Genomic DNA, 26,235 nt, shown 5'->3' on the forward strand with positions numbered 1-26,235 from the left:
TGGGTTCAGGGAAACAGACTCACAACACCAGCAGATCAGCCTCCAGCAATAAAATATAAGGCAGGTCCAGTTCACAATCAGCAGCTGAACATGGCGTTGCTTTCATTTACTACTACACCAAAGTCCCAGTGACATTAAAATATCTCACCACTTTTAAAAGCATTCCATTTAATGTTACAATTCAATTAAAAGGGACTCAAAGCATCAGCAGCCGGATTCATTTTGGTCAAAGCAGGCATTTATTGAGGATCCACAGATACCTACAAACGGATGAAGTGAAGTCTGTTAAGGTATCTGTTGAAATCAAACATATTTCGTGCTCTCTCATATGCTTCATGATGAAACTGCTGTAGAAGTTAGGGAGAAACAATACATAGTTTTGTAAGTTTGTATTACACACTTACACAATCGGCATGAGGAAAAAGCGATACCTTCCGATACAATGGACACATCTTACATCACGTTTCCCAGCAGCTGCAGCGTTGTGCTCTCCAACAAGGGTTGTGACTTACGAAGCTGCACCTGTAGCATATTACTGCTACACATAAGAGCCCATTTCCTTTACAAAAAAAATAAAGAACTTTGACAATATTATATGAAGATAAATGAGCCTGACATCTTATTTTCAAAGCTTTGTGGTTGCAGTCAGAATGTAGACAAAAAAAAACTTTTGGTGGCCATTAGTGTGTCATTTACAAACAGTGCTGCCATTACAGTTTGTCCAGAGAGCACCGACAACTTTATTCACACTGTACAATGCTCTGACTTGTAGATCAGTTGGTCATAACTCTGGAATATTATAAAAATTAGGTCCTTATCAAAGATGTTTGTTCTGCATTTACACAGAACAAATAATATTGGCCAAACTGTAACTGTTGGATTTTTTTAAACTCTCAAAAAGCAATATCAGTAAAAGCATAGAATATGTAACAAATGTTACCCCTCAGATATCCAAAACTTCAACTTCCACACTAAAACAGTTACATAAACACTGAACAAACATTGCAAATAGAATAAAAGCTGGTGTATAACTGGTATCAAAAATGTGTGCATGACGAAGAAAAAAAAAAAAAACATAAAAAAAAAGTTAAAGTCCAGCATAAAGTTATAAAAGCTAATGTTTAAAATATAAACTGTTCTGTGCCGTCATGCAGGAGAAAACTGAGCTGCTTCAAATGAATATTCAATTGAAATGAACGTTAATATATTGATTTCAGCTTTGAAACCAAATAATTTAAAGCCATGCATTGTTTGTGTGTCGCGCACACTAAACCTTGGCAATAATATAATAGTGTGGCAACTCAACGATACCCCGAAACACTAGAGTATCAAAGCAGTCTGGAAATAGATATAGTGCCGACCCCTGACAAAATACTGAAATGTTTCATATGTATGGCTTTATTTACTTCCCCCTGCTCTGTAAGATATGTGTAGGATTACTCTTCTCCAGTGAAACATTATTATTCTACTGTATTGCACATAGTAATCGCAGGCGTCACTGATACGGACAGTCCAAGAGAGAGAAGGGCTTCCTGTGACAGAGTGCTGTGATTACAGGGGCCCGTGACAGGAGTCTGGTTGCCACATGCGCAGATCCACCAGAATCTGGTTCAGTTTCCTCATCCACAGATTCCTCTCGTCCTTGGTGTCCGCACTCAGCCAGTTTCTGCACACAGAGATGGTGCTCAGCAATGGGGGCTCACTCTTATTCACACAGGTAAGTGTTTTCACGTTAAGATGTGCGTGTCTGTTCATATGTATACATAGAAGTGGTGGGGACTTACTTGGTGACACACATGGTGTTCTGGCACTGACTGACTAGGGTCTCTCTGTCGTCCTCTCTCTGTGGTCTGACTGTGATTAGCTCGAATGTGTGGGGTCTGGCACAGAACTCTCTGTTGGCTGGTTCCACCTTCTTGCTGGTGCAGTTAGCCAGGTTGATGCGACCAATGGGATTCTGGCAGAAGAGGAAAAACAGGGCTTGTGTCAGAGGCTCTGTGCAGTCAGTGTACTTCAACTGCTTTTCAGTTGTCACACACCACTGACAAATACCTTTGATCACTAACAGACACAGTACACTGGTGCAGGCTTGCTAAACGCAGTGCAGCAGTTACTCCAATATTACAGAGGTGTTCTGCAAGTAAAGTAAATAAATAGATGAAGCTAAGCTAAATGAGGCATCGCAGGTGGGGACAGACTACTCTGGTTGACATTTGGAACAATAAGGGCAGAAGTTTGCTTCAATGATTTGTGCATTAATGTGGACTGTTACATCAGCACGGCCATTACCATCTTATCACAGACACACTGCCGTCTGTGTGTGTTGGCTATCAAGTAACAAGAAATGCCACAGACGGATGTTATACGTCATTTATACGTTAAACAGTGTCTTCAATATGTTGGCTGTCCACCTGAGAGCAATGACAAGTTGCTGTTCACACTGGAACATGTCCTGGTCATTTTAGGTCTTGATCACAACTTTAAGAAAAACCAAAATACAAACAGTGATTCAAGGAGGCAGAACCTCGGATTCAAACCTCACATTCTCACTACATGGCTATGAAAAGGTGATGTCTCAAGGGCTCCTAACTACTGTTTGGACCCATTTGCAGAGCAAAAGGCACGATCAGAGTCTCTGCATCATCCAGCAGTAGCCAGTGAGAACTAAAGAGTAAAATACAGAAACTTTACAACCAGCAGTTTTGCTGTAGAGGAGCTCAGTTACCTTGCGCTTCTCATCGTCTGGGTAAGTCCAGTAGGAGATGCAGTATCCGGATAATACACACCACCTCCTGTGCCACGCTCCAAATCCACTAACATCTTCAAACATCGTCTGGGGGGATTAAAGTAGAACATTTGTTTTTGTGGGGAAAAGTGTCAGCAGACCAATGCCTGCCTCAGCCTGAGCTCATCAGTGGTGATGATCTGATGTGCTTGCACTCACCAGGAAGCCCTTCTCCTCCACCTGTGAGCCAACTTCACACTGCATCTTGAGGTAGATGTGGCCCTCCAGAGGGCACAAGAAAGGCACCTTCAATCCAAAGTACAGACACTCCGTTAAAAGCTTGGACATCATGTTCACGATTCAAAAATGTTATAGGTGCGGGTCAAACAAATAAAGCTCACAGTGAGAGTTTAAGTTGAAGTTAAAGATGGTTAACAACAAAAGAAAAAACACCTGACAATTACGGACAGAGATGAGAAGAGCTTTGTGTTGGCATGAAGCTGATCATTTTAGCATAGCAGTGTAGTTAAGAACAGTCCTTGTTCACAGTGCGTTCACCCTCCTTCCCATACAAACACACAAGAAAGTACAATGGGCAAGTAGTAACCTTGGTATGAAACATGCCACTGAGCAGTTCTCTTTCACATCCTTCATATTTGATCTAAAAGAAAGATAGCAATGCAGGTGAATGAGAGGAGGGGCATAGCAGTGTCCCATGAGAACATACAGGGTTACTGTGAGGCGAATGTGCACTGTAGCATGAAACTAACAATCTGTGTGTAAAGGCAGATGATGGAAACATTTTAATCATTCATGATCTGATATCGTATCGCATACCCTTACACATAAATATAGACACGATGCAAGTCTCGAAAATGTATATGCATCAGGAAAAGCCCCTCGAGATGTCTCATCTGGTTTTCAAGGGGGCTGCTTGTTGGCGTCATACATACAGCATGGATACTGTCTTCAGACAAAGGCCAAGCCATACATGAAATGCAGAATAGTGTGAGTGGGGGGGGGGGCACAAGGAGAATGTGAAAGGGTGTCATAGCGGCTTTTATACCTTCTGCAAAGGAAATTTGTTCTTCCCAATAGAAGACAGGGTGAGCTTGTGCGATCCAACCAGGACGAAATGACTGGTGCGAACAGCGTTGGGGCCCCCTGGACTGGCCACAACTACACACAGGAGGAAGGAACCAATCATTAAGAGCTCATATGAAGCTTCAAAGCAGCACTTCATTTATTTTACACATCAAAGATTAGTTTACATGCCTAGGGAGTATTCAGCAAGTGAAAACTGTTGTATAATTTCATGTCTGAGAATTTTTTTTCTGACTTCAGCTTTAGCTTGGAGCCTACTTATTCATAAGAGGAAAGTCTGAAGCGTAGCACCCACTCTTGGTGATAAAGAGCTTTACTTTTACAGTGTTTGCTTGGAGAAGAGGGGAAGCATGGTGGTGCGGTGGTTAGCACCAAACAGCAAGAGGGTTCCAGGTTTGAACCTGGGGGTCTTTGTGTACAAATTGTTTCTTTAGATTCATTTTAGAGTTGGACATACCTGGTGTCTGGGCACTTTTCTGCAAGACGAAAAAAAAGATGAGAAACAAATGTCATGCAGATGAAAAGTTACACTAAGTTCTTGAGGAAAAAAAGTGTTTGTTGGACAGCAGAAAATAAATGTGAAATACTTACAGTGATGGCAAGAAATCTCTTTGGAGTGATAGCCTAGAAAGATAGCAGTACAGCAAATAAGGAAACATGGGAGTTACAGTACAATCAACGTGTATATAAGCATGTTGGGGGCCAGTCGACATTCTTCTCCACTCAGTGAAATGACCACCCAAAGCTGTGAGGAAAAGCAGGCTCTCAGTAATGACAGTCTTTAGTCTGCACACCCACCAACATGTGAGAGATCTGATACATAAACTGTTCATACCGACATACACAGATCATGGGCCTCATGAACCTGTCTCCATATTATCTAGACACACACACGTGAAGTATTACAGCATGTTCCATCATTGCCTGACAGTGTGTTTTGATAAAAAACTAAGGATTTACTTTTGACTTGTTGGGTTTTTTCTTCTTGTCACTGCAGACCTCACGCTTCTGCACCTGGGGATGGCATGAGATAAGGCACATGATTGTGGCAGTCAGTACCTCTACGTAGCCTCACAATACTGATATACTATCAATACTACCGACAAAGAAGCGATGGATTTTTGTCTTCCAGACGTTATTGGTACCCTATAAGAACCATTCTATGCACACAGACTATCACTCTTTTGACATCTGTAAGCCATGATGTAAATACTCACCAGGCCATAGACCTCAATATCAATCTCAAAGTTACTGGACACATCGGGTCTGAAAGTGAAGAGGGAGAGGGGTATTTATTGTCAATACTCAACATTATGATCCACACAATCATATTCACGTACACTAGTGTGGAATCTCATCACAACGTACCAAAATCAACAGTTAGCTCGAAGCCTGTTCAACATAGACCGATACAAACTTTTTGGGTTAAATCTACAATAATCATCATGTTGAAGGAAAACAACAACATGCAAATCCAACTCAATCATCTGTCATTATCAAATAGTGCGTATTCTTTTATATGAGCAGGAGGAGGAGTGTGGGATTTACATGGAGAACTTGGTAGGGAAGGCGAGGGTGTCCCCACTGAGGCCGCGATGTGTGCTGGCTAACGGGGTGGCCACCGTATTCTCTGCTCCAGCACGAATCATGACGAAGAAGGAATGTTTGGTCGACTCTGAAATAATCAATAGAGAAAAGAAAAATAAGTACTCATGTAGTGTAAATCCAGATCAACTTTCATGGATTTTTGATCATGGGACTAACAACAATCTGAAGAGAACCGAGTGGTTTTCATTGTTGTGACTCCTATTGCACTAATGTCAAGAGCATTCCATTTAAGACACCACAAGAATATTGCAGTATTAATGACAAATGACCTCTGGAGAAAATTTTGAACAACAGCGTGCGCGTAAATAATTGCCCTAAATGTGGTTTCATGCATTTTGAATCTACCTGGCTTGTTGGCGGTGGAGCAAACAAAGTCTGCCTTGAGAGGCAGGCGTAACTCCTGCATGGTGATGGAGCCCTTGGAGGCAGACATGCCAGCAGGTTCTGGGGCCGCATGGGCCTTTTTCTGCCCCGTTGGGTCTGCTTTCAGATGGTCCAGCTCTGTCTTCAATGCCTCCCTCCTCTCGGCTAAGACAGTTAAAGAAAACAAACACATCATCACCACACTAAGACAATACCACGGAGTCATCAGATCCTACATGTGGGGACAGTAACATCTCCAGTATATGGACAGGCCATAGTGGTGCTGTTGTACGATGACTATTATTTATACAAGGCACGTCTTTAAGCCTCATTTACACAAAGCCTGGAAGCTCCTTGTATGTAATAACATTCATCATTTTGTACTATTGCGCAGTCTCAAACCTTCGTCTTCACATTCAAAATGCAGCTAATTGGTGACAATTTAATTAAGCAAAAAACCTCAACATGAAGTAAATAACCTCTGAAGCCATATGCACACGTGCCCTGCATAAGTCGAGCATCGTCTGGATCTACTCACTTGCCACTAGCAGCAGCCTCTCTGCCTCAGCCTCCACCTGGGATCCTTTGCCATGCTCTTCATCTGTGCAGCAGTTGAGTGCCTGGCTGGCCTGATGAATGACCGTCTGCTGCAGGTTCAGCTCATTTGTCAGAATCTAAGGAAACGTACAACAGAGCAATAGTAAAGCTTGACCTCTGTGTCATAAACTAAGCTGTTTGAAATGTGTTTCGGACAGTCTGCCACTAGAATCATGTAGGTTTTCAACAAATGTGCCCCGTTTCTTCCCCCCCCCCCCACCACCACATGTGCATAAATCAAGTCCTAAGTGCATAATAGAGTTCACATGAAAACTTTACACTCATACTTTAGTCTGGCATGAATCAAAGTTCAAAGCATTGATCCCAAACCTTCATTCTCTGTTTGATACTGAAGAGACTGGATCCTCTGGGTTCCTCTGCTCTGTGAGAAACATCCTCTTTCCTCACAATCATCTGTTTCACATGGGGCCTCTCGGTCTCCTTCACCCTGGTGGACCTATATGCATCAATGCTAACACACACAGAACCAAAGAGATATAGACACGCTGTAAGATACCCATTTACTGCCACTTTATTACATCCAAGTTCTACATGGGAGCACTTACCTATAAGGCAGTTTGTGGTCCTCCTCTGAGGCCTCAATGCTGTCTGAGGAGGCAGTCCGGATCATATTCGTTCTCTGGAACTTACTAGGTTTGTCTGGAGTGTTGCTCTTTACGATGAATGAGCTGGCTGGAGTTGAAGTCTGCACAAAGACATGAAGACAATGAGTTTTGGCTACTTCTTTTCATGTTTGCCTCAACGAGAACAGTCAGTAACTTAACACGAAGTACGTGTAGGTGGGTGAAACAGACATCATGTTGGAGCCTACCATCATTCTTCTCTCTGGACTCTTCACCACAGCAGCCACAGTCTCTGCTAGGGGAGTGAGGAGGGACATGGAGGAGATATTCAAAGCATCTTCCTCCTCATCTTCCTCCTCGTCATTCTGATCTTCACTCTGCTCCAGGATTCCATCAAACAACTCGTTGATGACTGCAGAGTTGATGGACTGGTCCACATTCATCTCAACCTCACCGACCACCGCTTGTTCTTGGGTTTTCTCTACGATAGGGGCAACCGTCTTCAGAGGACTGGATGTTGAGGCTGGAGGTGAGACCACTAGCCCATGACCTGCCATTTTAACATCATCTGTTAGAAAACATCCCATTTTCCCACGGAGACATTCAGTTTGTGTGAACACCTGTTTCTGTTGCTGCACTGTCATTAAAGTTTATGATGTTTATCTTAAAACTTGACCAAATAATTACCTGCCAGTATGCCATTATATCATGAAATGAGTACACTCTAATTGTATGTAAAACACAACAGTTAGCTACAGCCACTGATTAGCAAAAGTTATGCAAGCAAATCAAACTTATCAGTGAGGAACACACATTGATGGTAACTCAAGGCTTAGAGCCGGCACTTCTTTTCAAGTGAGGGGAGATTTGTGTGACAGAGCTTAATGGATGAAAGAACTGCCATGCTATTAACTGATCAGTCAAATTTCCAGACACAATCACATTCAGTCATCAAACAGAAATATTACTGAATACCTGGGGGAGGGCACTTTGTGGGTGTAGCCGTTTGCTCAGCAGACGGCACCGTGGGTTTATCCTGTGGCTCACATGAGGCAACTTCAGCCTCCACAGGCTTGTGAAGCTGTAATTAAAAGTCACATCATTTATCAAATATAATCATGCCTATGCTATTAAAATTGTACTATTCCGTGACAATTGTTTGTTAGATGCTAATTAGACCAACCTTGCTGTCTGTGTTTTTATTGGTTTCAGCTGGTCCATCTTTGTTCTGCCACATATTGTTCCCCTTCTGAAAGCGATTGCGAATCTGAGCCAGCTCAGACTCCCGCTCCTGAAATGAGGGGCATTTTTGGCTCATTGTGATCTCAAACAAAATGACAATAAGTGGACAGGCTACAGTATCTCTATGTCAACATTAACCTACCAGCTTCTGTCTTTGGGTGAGATCAGCAGTACTTGTGTTTGCAGCCTGGGCAGCTCTGAGCCTCTCCTGTACCAGTCTGGTGTTTGGTGTGCCTGATGAAGCAGTTCCAGTGGGAGTCTTGGACTGGGCAGTGGCCCCTGCTGGGGACTTCTGGTTGGTACGCTCCTGGCACCTCTCTCCAAAGCGCTCCAGGAAAGATTTTACCCCTATGTAATCATTTATCATATTTATTAATACATGTGGAGGAAACTAATGGCAACATTAGACAACACTAAACAAACCTAGCCATAACATTACTGGTTAGTACATATGATTAAAAATAAAGATTTGGTAAATAGAAATTGAGGGAAACTATCATCATATTTGGCCACAAAACAGCAAAGTTTGCAGTTCTCTCTATAAACAGGCCAGATGATATGAAACACAGCACAGGGAGCACTCAGGAGGGTGCTCCTGGCACATGGTTAAATACAGTGGTTGATGAGCAGAAAAGCCTTGATAAGACATTGCTGCAAGAGTAAAACACTGTGGCCTTTATTTAATCATGTATCATGTTGACAGGCAATACCATAAACTGAACTGTAGCTCTGATGGCACACATTTCTTTTGTTCAATTCCACATCAGATAACTGGCGTGGAAGAACATGATCGTCGCTCTATCAAATTATTCCAAAATGAACAGCAACATGACTCACCAGGTGCCCCAGCAGTGGCCTTTTCCAGGGGAAAAGAGGAACCATCAACAGTGGGCTTGGCACGGAGTTCTGGTTTCTGGGGGCTTGAGGTGGGGTTGAGACCCCTAGAGAGGGCCTGATTCTTCAGGTGACTTGAGGTTGAAGAGGCAGGGCCAGCCCTCTGGGGACTGGATGGGAGGGCTGTCCCCTGAATGGAGCTCTTCTGGGGACTGGATGGGAGGGCTGTCCCCTGAATGGAGCTCTTCTGGGGACTGGATGGGAGGGCTGTCCTCTGAATGGAGCTCTTCTGGGGACTGGATGGGAGGGCTGTCCCCTGGACAGAGCTCTTCTGGGTAGTGGAGGGGACGGTCACCCCCTGGCGAGAGTTCTTCTGAGAAGTTACAGACTCAAGTGCTGGCATGGCTGCAGGAATGTCAGCCTTCTGGGGGCTTGGCAAAACCACTCTGCTCGACTTTACTGGAGAATACAGCGCCTGCAAAAAAACATCCAGTAGTCTCTTTATTTATAAAGGCATACTCAAAAACACACGCTGGGACATCCTGAGGGTGTAGGGGTCTAACTGGGCATTCGGAACCCCCCCCCCCAAAATATAATAAATTGCAAGTGGCTGCATTGGTTATCAGTTATCACGGTGACTATTGCAGTGTCTTGACAGATGACCCTGCATTGCATTGTGGTAAAGTAGATGCATTGAAATTAATAAAGCGGCTGCGAGTACTGTGAGTCCTTTTCAGGATCCTTTTAACAGCCAGAAAATCTTCCACACATTAAATGAAAAAAAAACCAGCCAATTATGCTGACAGTTCATGTATTATCAGGGGAAAAAAACGGATTCTGCTGTCGAAGAAGTCGACTCTAGGTAAACCTACCTGATCAGAGCTGGATGTAGACTTGCTGCTAGCAGCCACCATGTGGCTTGCAGCACTTGGTTTAGTGCTGGCAGCCACAGTAGCATTTCTGGCTGCCAAATTGGGACCAGGCTTCTGTTCTGCATTCTCCTTGGGAATGTTAGCATGGCTTAGGTCATCTTCCCAGGATCCAATAGTAGCAGCGAGGTTGGCCAGTCTGCCTTTCCTCCCCAGTGGAGTTCCGGAGGACACGGTGGAGGGCACTGCAGCTGGTGGGACCTCAGCCTGTCTGCTCAACAAGGACAGGGGAATGCAGTCTGGAACTGCATCAGATGTCCCTGAAAAGGTATTATTGTGTTAAATTTGGACAGGGACCAGATAGATGACTGGCAAACATCTGAGCAGTGGGCATCAGACCCTTTACAATTAGCATTCACAAACTTTGCAGTCCTAAAAAAACCAAGTGAACAACCTCTTATGTCATAAACAGAACATACAAGACTAAACATAAGCAGGTATGAACCTGAATAAACAGGTCGAGCATTTTCCTGTTGTCAAATTGTGGTTTTTAAATTGACATCTGACTCCTACTACTGTAACAGGCATTGCCAGACTGACGACTGGCAGGGGAATTCAGTCTGAATTTGTTTTGATCAATAAAATCATCAATACATTAAGTGACTCAAGGCTTGTAGACCAGTGCACTAGACAAACACCCGTCTATTTAGAGTTGCACAAGTGTATGCTTTAAAAAAAGGAAATTACTCACAACTTTCACAGTAACTAGAAACTTATTGCAGCAATAAGAAAGATGTACACTACTCATAAGACTGATTTGGTTGCCGTTTACTATAAAGTCCATTTAACAGATTTTAGCCCTGTGTTTTGGCATGAAGCTTCTCTTGTTTGCACCTTGATCATGGATTGTGTCTTTAAATACTGAATGCCATTCAATTAATTTATTTGAACAGCTAAAATAAATGAAATCACCTCCAACAGCACACAGAATATTCTTACCACTGCCATCCCAGCACTTTCTCTGCTCTGCTAGCCTCTGCAGACGAGACTTCATGCCGACAGCAGATGGAGCGGGATCTTCCACCAAGTCCTCGTCGCTCCTCCGCAGGGCTGAACTGGCAGGCACCATCTCTGCTTCTCTGCTGCTTGGAGGATCAGGAGCAGGGGTGATAGCAATCCTGTCTGGCTGTGCAGTTTTAAGCTGTCCTGGCTGAGACTCGACAGCAGGTCGGGTAGCAGTCCTCTCCAGGGAGGAGGAGAAAGATCGGACACTGGCGGGGCCCACAGGTGGCTTCTTGTCTGTAGGGGGATCTGGGAGCATGGGGGGCACAGGTCGCATCATCACTGGCTCCTGGTTCTCCTCATCAGCTGTAGACTGGACATTTTCCTCTGAGCACCTGCGCTTGGAGGGAGAGGGCTTGGAGGACACCTGTGGAACTGGGAGGAAGAGATGGGGCAGTATAAACAGAGAGCAGGGCTGCAACTCAGATCCCTGGGAAAACTGAATGGACAAGTCTCAGCAGACAGCAGTTCAACAAATGTCTCCATACCTTTATCAATGACTGGCTCACTGGTAACACTATTGGTGTCAGCCAGTGGCTCTCTGGGCCTTTTAACCATCTGTCTGTTTGCTGCATTTGGTCTCTCTGCCATTTTCTTCTGCAGGTTTTCTCTGCGAGCACGGGTCCGCTCCAGCAGTTTCTGGTTTGACAAAAAAAAAAGTTACTTCAGTGGCTGCTTCATGCATAGAGGATGGACAGAATAAAATCATCCTCTGTACAATGGTTTATTGTATCATACAATACACCACCACTAACTAAACCCTCAAACATTACAAAGAATTGACAGTTTTAACATGCTAAGCTATGAGTTTATAGCAGAGCTTTTGTTTTGATATATATAATTGCATTATATTGTTACTTTTATTATGTCCATCCTATGTGTATATCAGGCATGTTTTTATCCAAGCCATGGGATTTTTACAACCACGAGTGTGTTAAATATTTTGTAGTGTCCCCTCACAGCTAAGTGCTCCCACAGCAAGTCAAATGTCAATAGTATTTTAGTAATGCAGGGAATCTGCCCTTTTGTTACATCAGCAGGATTAACTAAAGGATTTGACAGGTAAAACCAGCCACGAGTAAATATGAAATGTTCTCTAGGCTATAGTTGATGCCCTATATATCCTTAGAGGAATAATTCAACATTTTGGGAAATATGTTTATTTGTCTTTCCGAACAATACCAGTCTCGTGCCTGTGTTACAGCTGCTGTAAAGGGTTGATGGCAGACATCGTCCAGCACTGGATTTCCCTTGCCAATGCAATCACTGCAACACTAGACAAAAAGTGTCATGCTTTTAATTCTAGTCACACTAAAATCATTTAATGTACTATATGATATAGAGTAGCAGTGGGCTATGGACACAATGATGTGTTGCATCCAAGTAAATCTATATATCCCCCTAACTTAGGAAGTGGAGATAGGACACCATTAGCCGAGCTTAGCATAAACACTGAAAGCTAGGGCAAACAGCTAACCTGGCTCCGTTTAAAGTTTAAAACCAAACCTACCAACACCTCTAAAGCCCCCTAATACACACCCTGCATGTTGTTAGGTTCATCTGCACACAAATTGAAACATTAAAACAACAATTTTAGTTGTTAGATGAGTTACACAAACAGTCAGGTGTATTGACGCCCCAATCACCACATCTACAAAGTCCAGTGGCCACTATGCTTGTTGGATGGTTGAACAGGCGAGTTTCCGTAAGTTTCTGAAGTCACCGATTTGACACCCGCTTAACACCATGATTTGCCAGCTGTGCAGAGATGAGGAGCCAGGGTTTAAACTTCTCTCTACCCCTTTTCTTGCTCTTGATACAGCTATCTCTCTTATATTTTTATGTGAACAACTGAGTGCAACAATATGAATGCCTCCCAGGAGAGAGACCCGTCATCATATTTAAACCATTCCACTGGGACAGGTGACTTTTCACTCCACCTTCAAGGCAAACTGAGGCCATATGGTGCCTCTGAAATGGATCTTCAACAGAGCCGATGTTTGTGAGCAACTGTCTGTCTACCAAACTTATTCACTACTAAACTAAAAATACCCCCACCAAGTTGGATGTCTAACCGTATGTACGCTTTGGCACTACAGGGTAGCTTGTGACTTCCCTTATAAATTCAGCCCAAGTCCAAGACTCTGGCCTCTTTATAATTGCGCTCTAGTTGCGGTGACACTTGGAATTGGTCAAATAGGTCGAAATATGCAGGATTACTGCACTTACTAATGTGGAAAAGGGCACATTGTCTAGCTCTATGTGCTAATTTGACAAGCAACAGTCTCTCTGAACCAGAGATAAAAAGGTCTCTGTTTGCTTGCCCTCTTTTCTTCCTCTTTTTATGACATTCCCTTCCCTTGGCCTGCCACACAATCTGATTTACTGTGCTCTGTGTTAACTGTGCAAGCCCCAACACATTCCTGCAGCTGCACTCCACTGCAAGCTCAGTTTCTCCAGGCAGTGTGGAAAACCTGAAGTCACATTTAGCAACATTCCTAAGCAGTGAACCACTCCTGCTTGTAGTTCCTGGATTTGAATTTTCAAACCCTGCTGGCCCGGATACTGGAGTTACAAAAACATTAGATAGGAGTCATTTATAATTTGAGCTTTCAACAACAGCACGAGTGCATCAGGCAAAGAGGGAGGGGGGGAGATCAAGCAAAGAGGGCAAAGTGTTGGACAGTTTCCAGAGCTGACACGAACCCTTACCTTAAATGGACACAAAGCTGTTTCATTTGAAGAGCACTGAGTTATACGGATGGCGAAATATGCACATATAGCTGTTAGAGGATTATGGTGGCAGCTAGTTGTTATTTTTATCTCAGATCTGTGGTTAGTGACGACTGGCAGGACAAAGAAACAACACGTGACATGTTTCAAGTATGACCAGGTATCTCTGTATGGCAGCGTTAGCATACGTTAAAGTACTGACGGAACTAAACAAGTTGGTCTCCTGGTATATCTAGCATGTCTAATGGCATTATACAAACAGGAAGTGTTACTTTAGGTAGGTTAGCATTAGTAGGTAACGTTAACGCCACTATTTAGACCCAACCTCACGTTAGCTAATATTATGTGACGTTAGCTAACAAGTTAGCTCGCTGACTCACCTCAGTAAATGGATCCATATTTGACAGTTTATCCTTCAGTGAGCACTTCCTCGACAACTGAGTATTTTCAAAGTCTGGTACACAGCTGTGTGTACACAAATAGGGCGTAGTGAGGAAAGCTGAGCGGCTCTCAGCTACTCTTCTCTCCTCTCGGCTCCTCTTCTCGTTGCACAAAACAACTAACGCTACTGTTCAAATTTGAATTTCAGCGCTGCGCCTACTGCGCAGACTCCAACAGTTGCGCGAAGTCCTTGACAGCCAATAAGAATGAGCGAGCCGTGCTCTGCTCCCGTTCAGCCAATCACAGCCGGAGAAAACAGTTGCCTGTTTACAACCAGGCACATGGGCGCCGCCCAGACCTGAGACAGCAGTACACATGACTCACTCCAGCATGCACTTCCCGTTTTAAATGAATCAGTCATCTGTGCATTCAAACGCTGAAACAAGCGGTTAAACGTGCCGTTGACCTATAACGTAGATTCAGTTGATATAATCCGCTCCCTGATTACAGCAATATAAATTTAGAAAATACGTTTGATTGCTTTTTACATCATATTTCATTAAACATCACGTTTTATAGCTAAACTGAACGTACAGTATGTTGGCCACTAAAATCTTTTGAGTAGTTTTTCCTCTATCATTCTATAAATAACACAACAGTCACAGTGTTGTTGCAAAGTTTGTATTTATTTTTAACTTTAACAGGTCATATCCTATTTTTGGACTCCAAAGATTACCTGGAGGAATCAGCATCATCCATCTCTAAAACTCAAATAAAAGACCTATTCTAACACTCATAAACCTGTGACAGCTTATCCTCTCAGACTGCTATAGTAGAGTACAGTAAGTATAAGCCTATAGAATTGTATTTATATGTTTTATGCTACCTTATTTTCATCATACATTTTCATTTATTTGAATTAAGAGTAGTGTACACATGTGCCTAGTATAGTAAGCCTATAGAATAATGTGTGTGTGTGTTATGCTATCTTTAATTTTCTCATATATTTCAATTATAGGTAGTGTACAGGTGTGCCTTCTGATAAATAAAATCTGGATCTTATCTTACACATGCCAACAGGACGAAACTACCGGCCGGGTCTTTAGTTTATCTTTGACACTGGACTGAACCTTTGTGAAAGATGACATCTTTAATGTTATTTTAATGGGATTTAAATCAAAGATACAATATCATATTCAAGTTCGCCGGTTTAACCAGTTCGCAGAAAACTACAATCGTGGCGCCTAATGGCAACAAATGTCTGAGTTTGAATAATATGAGCGCTGAATTCAAACCACTAATTAAAGATTGGCGCTGAATTTCAAATTCTGCTCAAACCCCAGACTATTAATGAGACCAAAACATGATCTTGCCTCATGAGCGCCCTAATCTAGTCTCAGAGGGACTTCATTTCCCATGAGCCTCCATGTGTATTGCGTACGTACTTACCAACGAAACCATGGAAACAGGTCAGCGAATGCAGCCTGAGCCACACAGCCAGCTCGGCTCTTTCTAGTCATTTTGGCCGGGCTCAGTGTAGGCGGCACGGTTCTTGTCAGCTCAGTTCATTGCTATTCAGATGCTCTGACAATGATTTCTACGCGTCCTAAGACGTAGTCACTAAAGGTATCTCGCTGTCTCCTTTTTAATTGGACGACATTGGCCGGCTAATGAAGCTAGAGTGCTAATTAACGTTTGTATTCTTCGAAGAGCGCAGGTATTTTAGGTTTACAAAGACCTTAACAGAGGATGCTGGAGTCAATAAAAGTAACAGGTAATGTTGCATTTCTCTCGTGTTCCTCTTGTTTTTCTGTGACTAGCTAGGAGAGACTCCATTTAAAGCTAGATAATGATAACAGCAGGAATATTAGGACCTGAATATAATACCTTAAAATGCTAACTTCAAACTGTTCTAAGTGGGAGCTAGCTTAGTTAAAGCAAGTAACTAAGTTGAAATGTGAGCGCCAGGTAGCTTTTAATAAACTTATTACTACTACAGAAACATTAACAAACACATTTATTCATTAAATAGTGTTTATACTGTATTATATATAGCCTACACTGTATTCTATAGTGCTTGCCTTACTGTGTCCGACACATTTGGACTGTGGCAGTCTGATACTTAGTGCTGAATCATGCTAATTATCGTTATTTATATGCTTTAGATTAATATTAGTGCTTTGGTATTTTCATGAATGGTGGTGGATGAGATGGAGATGCTTGAGCGTTGGTTCGTTTTGCTATTTTGATTTTGTAAACGCTGAAAATAGCTTAAATGAATGTTCACTATGGATGCACCAGTTAGGAATGCTGGGATAATAGCCCAACACATTAGGTGAAACTGGCTGGTGAGATGCCCAGCTGATGTGTTAGGTAATAGTATTTGATTTGGTGGCTGAGCACGTAACAAGCAAGCCAAGCTCCAATTTGTACATTTCCCTCTTCCAATCATTACTGTACTGCTGAGTTCATTAGTTTGTGTCTGCCTCGGTGCTCCTGTCCTAACAGAGCCTGCTCTTACTGTGATGCTGTTCAGCTGCACCTTACTGGAAATCACTGAGCTGTACTGCCAGTCCTTGGAGACATGATGAGAATAATTTCCTCTGTGATAACAGGATACTGAAACTGAATGGTGCACAAGCGTGAACTGCTGATATAACAACGGTCCAAGAAAAGTCAAACTGGATTTATCAGTCAGACCTCACTATCATGATGATGTAAAAAAAAAAGCACTGAAAAGTGGCAGACAGGTGATTGCTTACAGAGATGTAAAGACATTGTTCATCACATTAATTACTAGGTGTCTTGTCCATGTATTTATTACCTTATTCCTTGTTTGGCATCAGAATAGATCTAATTCTATCCTGTCTCAATAAGAGGATTAATCTGTCAAGCTATCTATAAAAAGTCGGCACGTGAAGGTGATTCTAAAGTAAGCAGCGAACAGATTCACTGTCCTCCCTTACTGGCCTCTCATCTTACTTCTTTCAGAAAGACTCCGCTGGCCAGAGGTAGAAATGTCTAAAAAGTACATCTTAAACTCTTCTGACAAAGCACTGAGCCCAAGCCAAGTATACCTGGAGAAGATTTCCTCAGGTGTCCTCAAAGACCTCTTTAGCATGGGCTCTAGCAGCTACAATGTCCTGCTGCAGGCCGAGGAGGAGGAGGAGAAGAAGAGCCCAAAGCAGTCCCCTTACAAGAGGCCAAAAACATCAGTGAAATGTGGTGCCACATTTGGGAAAAGACACCGTTTGCACGGCTTGTCTCCGAAAAAGATGCCTGCTCCAGAAGGTGGCGGTAAACCTGCACAGACAATTCGTGTCTCCTCAGGCAACTCTAATCTCCCCAAACCAGCACGGAACATCGCAGTCGTGGGTAGCACCATGGGCCTAAACCCTCGTACAGTTCCACAGCTCAGGAAGACGTGCATCCCCAATTCCCCTCGCACTAAACTTCCCTCGTTGCACAAAGCAGCAATCACACGTGAAGTGGAAAATGCCAAGAAGCTCTGCATCCTTACAGCCATCAAGCCATCTAATGTCGAGAGAGAGAAGGCCAAGTTTTTAAAGTCTGACTTCAACTACAATCCACAATTTGAGTACAGCAACCCAGTCACTCCGCTTGTCCTGGCACGGCATAACAATGCCTCCGATCGCTTCCTGACACAGGTAAGGGTGCGTTTTGGTTTGGTTCATTTGGCCAACAAGTAACCTATATTGTAATTCCTAATACTGTGTTTCTTGACAGTCTTCCGTACAAGCAGCTATGTGGTCATTTGGGCCTATAAACAAGCAAAGAACCTCAGATAAAACAAATAATTATTGTTTTCTGATAATTGGCAGTGACTAATTATTGGAATACCTGGCAGTAGAGGATAGTGAGGACAAGACAAACATTAGAAAACAAATTGTACATGTTATCACACCAAAAAAACTCAATGTCATTGTACACTAGAATTTTTTTTAAAGCTCATTGTTTTTGAAAGTTTAATGTTTTGTCTGTCAGCGCTCTCATGAGCTTGGTGTCCAGAAGCTGATAAACCCACTGTGCAAACAGCACACAGACAAAGTTAGCAACTAGCTAGATTTGCATTCATCCAACACATCATGTTCACTGCGTTGTAACATTTTATGAATGCAACTTTCAAATTTTACATTCTAATTAGTGTGGAAACAGCATTTAGACCTTCATGTTATATATTACATGACGCATGAATACAGCTAACTGAATAGATACAATATGAAAAATCCAGTTTTTAGAAACTTTTATATTAGCCTTATATGATTATAGAAACTTTCCTCTTAGTGTCGGGTCAGACTCTCCGAAGGTTGATGGGACAGTGGGTGCTGGGGGATTTGGACTTAGGACCTCAGGATTTTTTAACATCCTGGCTGCGGCCCTGCTTGTGATTATAAAAAGCAGTATTTAGAGGGTTAGAAGTCTTCACCAATAACAAACAGTAATAGCACCATGGAACTTGTTTAGGAAAAGCCATTCACCTTTTATTCTTCTGTGTCACACTTGCTTAAATTGTTATACTGAGGTAAGAAGGTCAGGTTAAGGTCACTTTGGAATCCATTCTGACCAATCTCAAACACAGGTTTATCCCTGTACTGCTATGAAGGTATTCAGGTATCAAGTAAAAAATGGGATTGAGGACGTCTGAATCTTGGTTGCTTGCATGCAGACAAAAAAAGAAAGTACACTTAGTCAATAAAAGCAAAAGTCCACCAGTTTGTGGCCTAGAGGCAGTGACAGGCCATTCATCACATCTACAACGGTGTCCCTAGAGCAGAAGTTTGTTGCCGAGCTGGCCAGTTTGAGATCACCAACCTCCACATGGCAGCAGTCAAGTTGGACACTGTGATCACAGAAACCTGCTGCCAAAGCTGTTTAGCACCAGGGCCGATCAGAGCTGCTGCAGGGCGAGTTCGCTGTCAAGTGAAAGTGGCTGGGATGAATCACTTCAGAGATGAAATGCCCAAGATGTTTTTAGCAAGCACAGGAAGCTTACTTTAAAGTGGTTGTATTAAAACATCATTATATGTATGAGTACATGTCGATGAGCAGCACTGAAGCTGTCGAAGAATCACACATAGTGTTTTAAAAACCAAGGTTTGTTCTGTAGAAATTCAAATTCCTGCTCCCATGAATTGACCCAGAAATGAACTGATAAGGGTGTAAGATCAGATGTGTTTCTACTGAACAGGAAAACAGCCCTGTGGTGTTCTGTTGCAGGCTATTTTAGTAACACGAGTACAAGACAAGGAAAGAGTGAATGAGCTCAGCAGGAAATGCAGTAAAACGATCCTGCAGAGGATGCTTGTGTTATTTTTCCTGGAGTCTGCCCTAGTTCGTCTTCTTTTCTTTCTCTGTGTTGAACTTCTTATGTAGACTGTCAGTTGAATCACATTTTTCTTACATGTGATTTTTATGGCATTTGTCAGGGAAAATGGAGGACACTAGTTCTCACTAGAGTTATAATTTGTGAAAATGGAGCATACATTAATATTCCACATTAATTTATTCAATGTAAGGCAAGACTGTACAATAGAGAAGCACAAAGTGGTGGGAGGCAAGAATTCTTTTCTATACGCCCGGCTCTTGAAAGGCAAAAAGTAATTCAGAGAAAGTCAGAATCACCATCCTTGTGATTTTCTTCATCACTGAAAACTTTTATTGTAATTATCAGAAGAGCTACACTGATGGCTGATATTAGCTTATTGCAGATATATTGGTATATGTTGGCCAATAGGTAACAAGAAATTGCAAAACAGAGGTGCCTGGTGTGCAGCCTTTTAGAAACAGTGTCGCCATTACATAGCTTGTCCCCCAGAGAGCACTGTAGCTGCAAATGTTCTGATCAGTGTGTGTTTTGGTTGCAACATTACTACTGGCTGAGATATTGGGATGGGATTTTTTTTTCAGATATTGATATCAGTATGGGCAACATAAGTCCAGCATCACTCAGGCTGTAGCTATTAACTGTTAACTATTAACAACTGTGGCTGTGAAAAGAGATATTATGTTCTTTTGTTAGTGAGACTTAACAGGAGTATATAAATAGAGAAAAGGATTGGACCAGGACCAAGTATAGAACCTTGGGGATTCCCATAGGATGAAGAGGATTTGCCAGTGAACACCAGCTTCTCTGCATCCCATAGTTCATCCATTTTCTATACCACTTATCCTTAAGGGTTGCAGGAGGGCTGGAGCCAATCCCAGCTGACACTGGGCGAGAGCCGGGTTGCACCCTGGACTGGTTGCCAGTCACAGACAATCACTCACGTTCACACTCACCTATGCGCACCACCACATCACTGCCGGTAGTTATCTGGCAGTGAAGGATTTTAATGTTCTTAATTTTCTTTCCTAGATAAGTTGTTTTGCTAACTGGTGGCAATGTAGTCACAGTTATTTCTTGATACCACTTTAGAGCACCAAAGTGAAAGGTTGCCAAGCAGTGTTTGTCCAAAGAACCAAAAACAACAGGGCCTCGGAGACGTTAGTCAATAGTCATTAGTCACATGCAGTTTTGTCACGCAGGCAGTGCACATCATGGAGCTCGCCCTGCAACGATATGGCAGCTATGAGAAGTTTGAACAGGTCACTGGGGGCAACCTCCTCACCAAGAGTCGCATCTGCCACAATGTCAAGAAATACATGGAGAAGGAAGGCTGCTTTGGGGAGGTAAGAGGACACACGACTCAGGCTTATTTAATCATCAAGGAGATTCATTGCTGTTGCATTTATTCACACACCAGACAGACACAGCACAGTTCTGACGTTTTCCACAGTAGAGCATTTAATGTACAGTAAAAAAAAGTCATTAAGAGGCTGTAAATTGAAGGCTGGTATTTTTCTGTGGAAGCACTCTGCAGCCTGTGCCATGCTGGATTTGTACATCATTACACAGCAGCTGACAGCAGGGCATCAAAGTGAATGAGCTCCAGGGAAAAGCACGGCCTTGCAAAAAGCCACCACTTCACTGAAGTCACTCTGCAGTGTGCTTGTGCAAAGCTGTGTAACTTTTATGTAACCATCAACAAATACATGTTACATCACCAAGTTAACAATCCTCCAATGAACACATTATACCACATATACACTCACCTTGTATACACTTGGCAAAGTCCTAATGGGTTGTGACTTGCAAGTGTAAAGATACAAGGGAGAGGATTGCATTAAAAGAGAAATCCAGCCAAAAACTCATACATGCATTTATCAGACAATTTTGTTGTGTCCAGCTACAAATGCTGAGGACTCCAAGAAATGAACAGATCTAATGGAAGATAATGCAACAGCTATTCAATCATTCTGCTTGTCCTTTAGTGCTGTGTGTCTAATGTCACTAATATCAATAAATCTATAATGTTGGTAATTAGGTGGAAGTAGATCACACAGGTTCATGGAAAATGCACATTCATCATAAACATCAAATAAATAACAATGACTTGTGTCTGTGTTGACAGATTGTTGTCCAGGTGACAGATGACCTCCTGTCCAGAGCCTCCATGACGGTGGTGAACAGCAGACCCACACTGACCATCAACACCGCCACCGCCAGAGAGCACTGGCTGGAAGGCATGCTGAGGCATGAAATCGGTGGGAACAGCAGCTCTCATACAGGGATTATGTTGTATTCTTACTGCTCGGAGGTAGCCAGCTAAATAAATCATGTAGATTCAACTGTAATGAAGAATGAAAAAGGACTTCTGTCATCCCATGTCTACTAAGAGAGTGTTTTTGATATTTATACACTGCATCAGTAGACTATTGCATGGATCTAATTGATGTTGCCACTAATGAAGTTGGCTTGAATGTGAACTCAGCTAGATAGATAATCGTTGTCTCTGCCCACCAGGCACACATTATTTCCGTGGCATCAACAACTGCCACCAGCCATGGAGCAGCAGTGTGGGCAGGAAGAGGCACAACCTGAAGCCTCTGAACCCCACAGAGGAGGGCTTGGCCAGCATCCACAGTGTCCTGTTCAGGAAAGACCCCACACTGTGGCGTGCCGCCCTGCTCTACTACACCGTCTACCAGGCCAGCCGCATGTCCTTCTCTCAGCTCTTCCACAACCTGGGACGCTTCGTCCAGGACCCCAACACCCGCTGGGACTACTGCGTCCGAGCCAAGAGGGGCCAGACTGATACCGCACAGCCAGGTCTCTATGTCACAAAAGTCAGACATTCCAACACTGGTTGTCTTAACCTGATTGTATTCACATGTGATGGATTCAAAATAACATTCAGAATATTTATATCAGCCGTTTAAAGGTCATACTTATCATATTTCTTTGGCAGGATGCTTCAGTAAAGACCAGGTCTACCTGGATGGAATCCTGAAGATTCTGAGATACAGAGACAAGATCAACTTCCCACTGCTGATGGCTCTAGGAAAGGTGAGGCAACACATTCACTCAGCAGCAGAGGCACTGGCTTCCTGGCTTCTCCACAGGTGAGAGCGTTTTCATTAGATGTTCCGGTGCTGTCTTTCACAACCTGAAATAAGCAGCTTGACCAGACCTACACCAGGTCTGATCATCTCTGCCACTACTTCCTCCTCTTTAACTACAGTCACCGGCTGAATCCACATGTCCACTCTCAGGACTCTTGGCCCTTGCAGACATGTGTGATAGTGTCCACACAGCCTTGGGGGCTGAGCCGTTGCTTCCTCCCCAAATGAGACAAAGTTTCACCTACTTAATATTTTTGAGTTCTTGCTTCGCAGAGACCAAAACAAATGCTGAATTTGTACTTCCATCTATTTTCCACAACTTATCCTCGTCTTAATGGCAGCAGGCTGAGCAGGGTAGCGAGGGAGGTGTCCAGGAGGCATCCTAAACAAATGCTCCGACTCCCTCGACTGTTCAATGTGAAGTAGCAGCAGTATCTTTATAGATAAGCAGCCCAGACACCCTGCAAAGAAAACTCATTAAAGCTGCTTGCTTGTGCAACCTCATTCCTCCGGTCATTACCCAAAGCTTATGACCAAACTGTAGAAGGGGGTTGAAGCATAGATCGATTGGTCAAGTCAAGAACTGCACCTTCAACTTAGTTTCTTCCTTACTCCACCAATGTGCCTGTCATTCTCACGCTCCATTGCCTTTTCTGCAACAGCCTTCAAAGCAGTAAATACTAGTAGTGAACTTGTTTCCTTGACAGCCTCCACTTCCCGGCACTCCTTCCATCTTTCCTGGATGCACTGCTTTTAGATACTGACAGTGTCCTGCAGGAAGGAGAATCCATTCTTTATCTAACCCACTCAGTTAGCTTCCATTAAAAGGCCCTCTAATGGCATGGCTTTCCTGTCAGTGGTGTTGTGTCTCCAATGATATGTCCTCTCTGACTCCACTATAGTAGAAAGTTACAGGAGAACATTATGATTTGTGACATTCAGTCACATGAAATGTAACTAACTACACAGAAGATGGTTACAGTTCAGACACAGAGTAAAATGAATGGAAAGCAGGGCTGAATGAGGCTTATGTAATAACCTCTCTAAGGAGGGAACAGACCGCGTTCTGCCTCAGAGGCGCTGGTTATTAAACCAGGTGCTCATTCCAGCTGGAGATGTTGAGCAGTGGTTAGAGGACGGAATACAGAAAACATCTGTCATCAAGTGATGAAATTAATCAAAAACGTACTTGAGTGTGAAAATCCACGTTATCACTCACCTTTTCACTTCATACAAATGTCCCTTCATTTTGTATTTAAAGGTATTATTGTGGCTCTAGGGCAATGCCAGTCAGCCAGCCCGTCCACCACTCCAGCTCAGACTAAAATATCTCAATGACTGCATGCCCTGCTGACTTTTCCTCTAGCGCTTTGTCCAGCGGAATACCTGCAAGCTAACGACATTCCCATCAGCCTCGGTCGTACTTTGTACCGATGGTAATGTTATCATGATAACACAGTAAACTAAAATGGGAACAGTTGTAATCAGTCCATGTTTAACGTCAGTATGTCAGCATTTGTAATTGAGGGCATGTTAGCATGCTGCCATTAGCATTGCGCTCAAAGTGAGCTAACAGAGCTGCTAGCATGGCTGTATACTCTCAGGCTGGTTTAAATCAGTTTATTTGAGGGCAGCAGGTTGCTAAGTTTGTCTCCTCTATGATTCTGTGGGCTCAGGTGTCATTTGAAGATGTGGACCGCCTGAAACCACTGGCTCAGATGGAGAACGTCCGCATCCCACACTTCATGCAGGACCAGGCGAAGTATGCTGAGCAGCTGACAAAGATCATGGCCGTCAACGAGCTGACTGACGAGGAACTCAAGACCATCATATGAGCCCACCCCCCCTCTCCTGCACAAACCTGATCACACCTGAATAAACACCACTGCCAGCTATGGCCCGCATGCCTCAACACCAACACCATCGTAATGCATAGTAGCAGAGTGTGTGACTTGTGAAGCGTGTTGTTTTGCATGTTGAGTTGTGTTAGACAGATACACTGATCTGTATTTGCTTTTAATTGCTCTGTTATTTCCCAGTCATTTCTCCACTGATACAGAGGGAATCACCCACAGAATAGTTTCAGTGTGTTGTGTTCAGGGCTGGATGTTCCAAGGCAGTGCCAATACAATACTTGGATTGCTGTATCAATTAAAAAATGATACTTTTTCAATACCTTACTTTACTTTTCTGTAACATTTACCAAGCACTTAGTGCCAACTATTTTTTGCTTGACAGTTTGTGGTACTCAGTTCAGTTTGTGGTGTGATGCCCAGTCTTTGGTTTGGAGGGACTTTGTTTGCTAACGTTAAATAGAGAAAACTAGCAACGAAACGCTGACAGGATAATCATTACGATCATTGCACCAAAAGAGAAGTAATATGAGGAAACATTTTGGAATTAATATAATAGATGGAACATCTGGATACAGGTGAAGCTGTTTGTTGACTTTACAGTAACGTTAGTTTGTCACTTAATGAGGCCATAGTGGCACCACGACTTTAGTTCTTCAACATAACATAAGATTAGGCTAAAATGTCAAGCAGATCATGTGCTAGGCTTTAAAGTAGCAGTAGTCTTGATACCAATATATCAGAGACAATGACATTGGGCGCAAAGATGTATCCATCAGGCTCTAATCTTAAGGGAGTTAATGTCAACCTGAGGAGAATACCTGAATGCTTTTTTCTGTGGAGTCTTGAACAGTGCATGAATATAGACCATTAGTTTTAACATAAGCCATCAAAGCATTATTCATCCAGCTCTAATATAAAAAGTCTCTGTCTTTCTCTCATGCACCTACGATCTAAGTGTACTTACCTTGTGTACTTTATCTTGTATTTTATTTCCTTTTTCTCTTTAGTGAAAGATGGACACTTTCTTGCACTTTGTTTCCTCTAGATACCTCTAGACCTTCAGATGACTATGGTAGTACAGACGTTAGGCATTACGGGAGGAGGAGTGCTGTTGCCGAAGGGGAAAGATGAAAGCAGGATGGCTCAAACAGGCGTTGTCACAAACAGGCCTGCTAATTAAAGCTGAGCCTGTCAGCGGTGTTCTGCTGAGAGGAAACAGTCCCTGAAATGTGAAAGCCACTCGTGATACTGTGTATGACATTCTGAAGGTGTGTTCCTTATCGTGCTCTATGATGCCCTAGTGGTCCAAGTGCACTGACTTGAAGCCCTGTTTGACTATTTGCACTTTGTAACCTTTGATCTACCTTTCCAGCCGCACTGCTGTGGGCAGTTACTGTGTTGGTGTCATTTCTACACGCTGATATATTTGTGTTTTACAAAGCAAACCAAATGCCTTGTGGTTTTACTGTGATACCTGATGAATTTTAGTGTCATTACTACCAAGAATGACTACTGTCGGGAGCATGTGTACTACCCTGCTTCCTCAAAGACCCCTTAAATGGTACAGTTTAATAACATGGCATTTCTATGTGATGTTTTCTATTGGAATGACTTTTTTTGTGATAGAATCTTCAAATAAAGTGGACTCCTTGAAAATGAGCTCTTTGCTTGTATCTCCCAAGTTCTTTTCCTGTTTTTTTGAGAGTGTTGCAATTCCATTCATAGCAGCTTGATGAGATGCTGGTGGGTTATATGCTGTATTTTTGTTCGTCAAAGGAATGATCAGAACCACGCTGGTTGCTCATGATAGGCCA

At 42.9% G+C, this 26,235-nt stretch overlaps 2 protein-coding genes across 2 annotated transcripts; one reads left to right on the top strand and one right to left on the bottom strand.

Annotated features, from left to right (window-relative positions):
• Positions 1-231: 231 nt before the first annotated feature.
• Positions 232-14,243, bottom strand: anln (anillin, actin binding protein). The gene is made up of 24 exons (XM_070847049.1): positions 14,102-14,243; positions 11,477-11,627; positions 10,926-11,363; positions 9,930-10,246; positions 9,061-9,532; positions 8,366-8,571; positions 8,165-8,272; positions 7,957-8,062; positions 7,230-7,531; positions 6,964-7,103; positions 6,728-6,869; positions 6,339-6,474; positions 5,783-5,965; positions 5,378-5,504; positions 5,047-5,095; positions 4,790-4,843; positions 4,421-4,453; positions 4,287-4,305; positions 3,792-3,904; positions 3,333-3,386; positions 2,945-3,031; positions 2,726-2,833; positions 1,785-1,957; positions 232-1,666 (listed from the first exon to the last, which is right to left on the bottom strand). The coding sequence occupies exons 1-24, from the start codon at positions 14,117-14,119 to the stop codon at positions 1,552-1,554; spliced, it is 3,651 nt and encodes a 1,216-aa protein (XP_070703150.1). The 5' UTR covers positions 14,120-14,243; the 3' UTR covers positions 232-1,551.
• A 1,608-nt stretch (positions 14,244-15,851) lies between these two features.
• On the top strand, positions 15,852-24,400 carry matcap2 (microtubule associated tyrosine carboxypeptidase 2). Its single transcript, XM_070847026.1, has 7 exons — positions 15,852-15,876; positions 17,094-17,770; positions 20,649-20,792; positions 21,575-21,707; positions 21,967-22,272; positions 22,412-22,509; positions 24,242-24,400. Exons 1-7 carry the CDS (start codon positions 15,852-15,854, stop codon positions 24,398-24,400), a joined length of 1,542 nt encoding a protein of 513 aa, XP_070703127.1.
• The last annotated feature ends 1,835 nt before the right edge of the window (positions 24,401-26,235 follow it).

The sequence above is a fragment of the Pempheris klunzingeri genome, chromosome 16 (assembly GCF_042242105.1).
Source record: "Pempheris klunzingeri isolate RE-2024b chromosome 16, fPemKlu1.hap1, whole genome shotgun sequence".
Classification (NCBI taxonomy): domain Eukaryota; kingdom Metazoa; phylum Chordata; class Actinopteri; order Acropomatiformes; family Pempheridae; genus Pempheris; species Pempheris klunzingeri.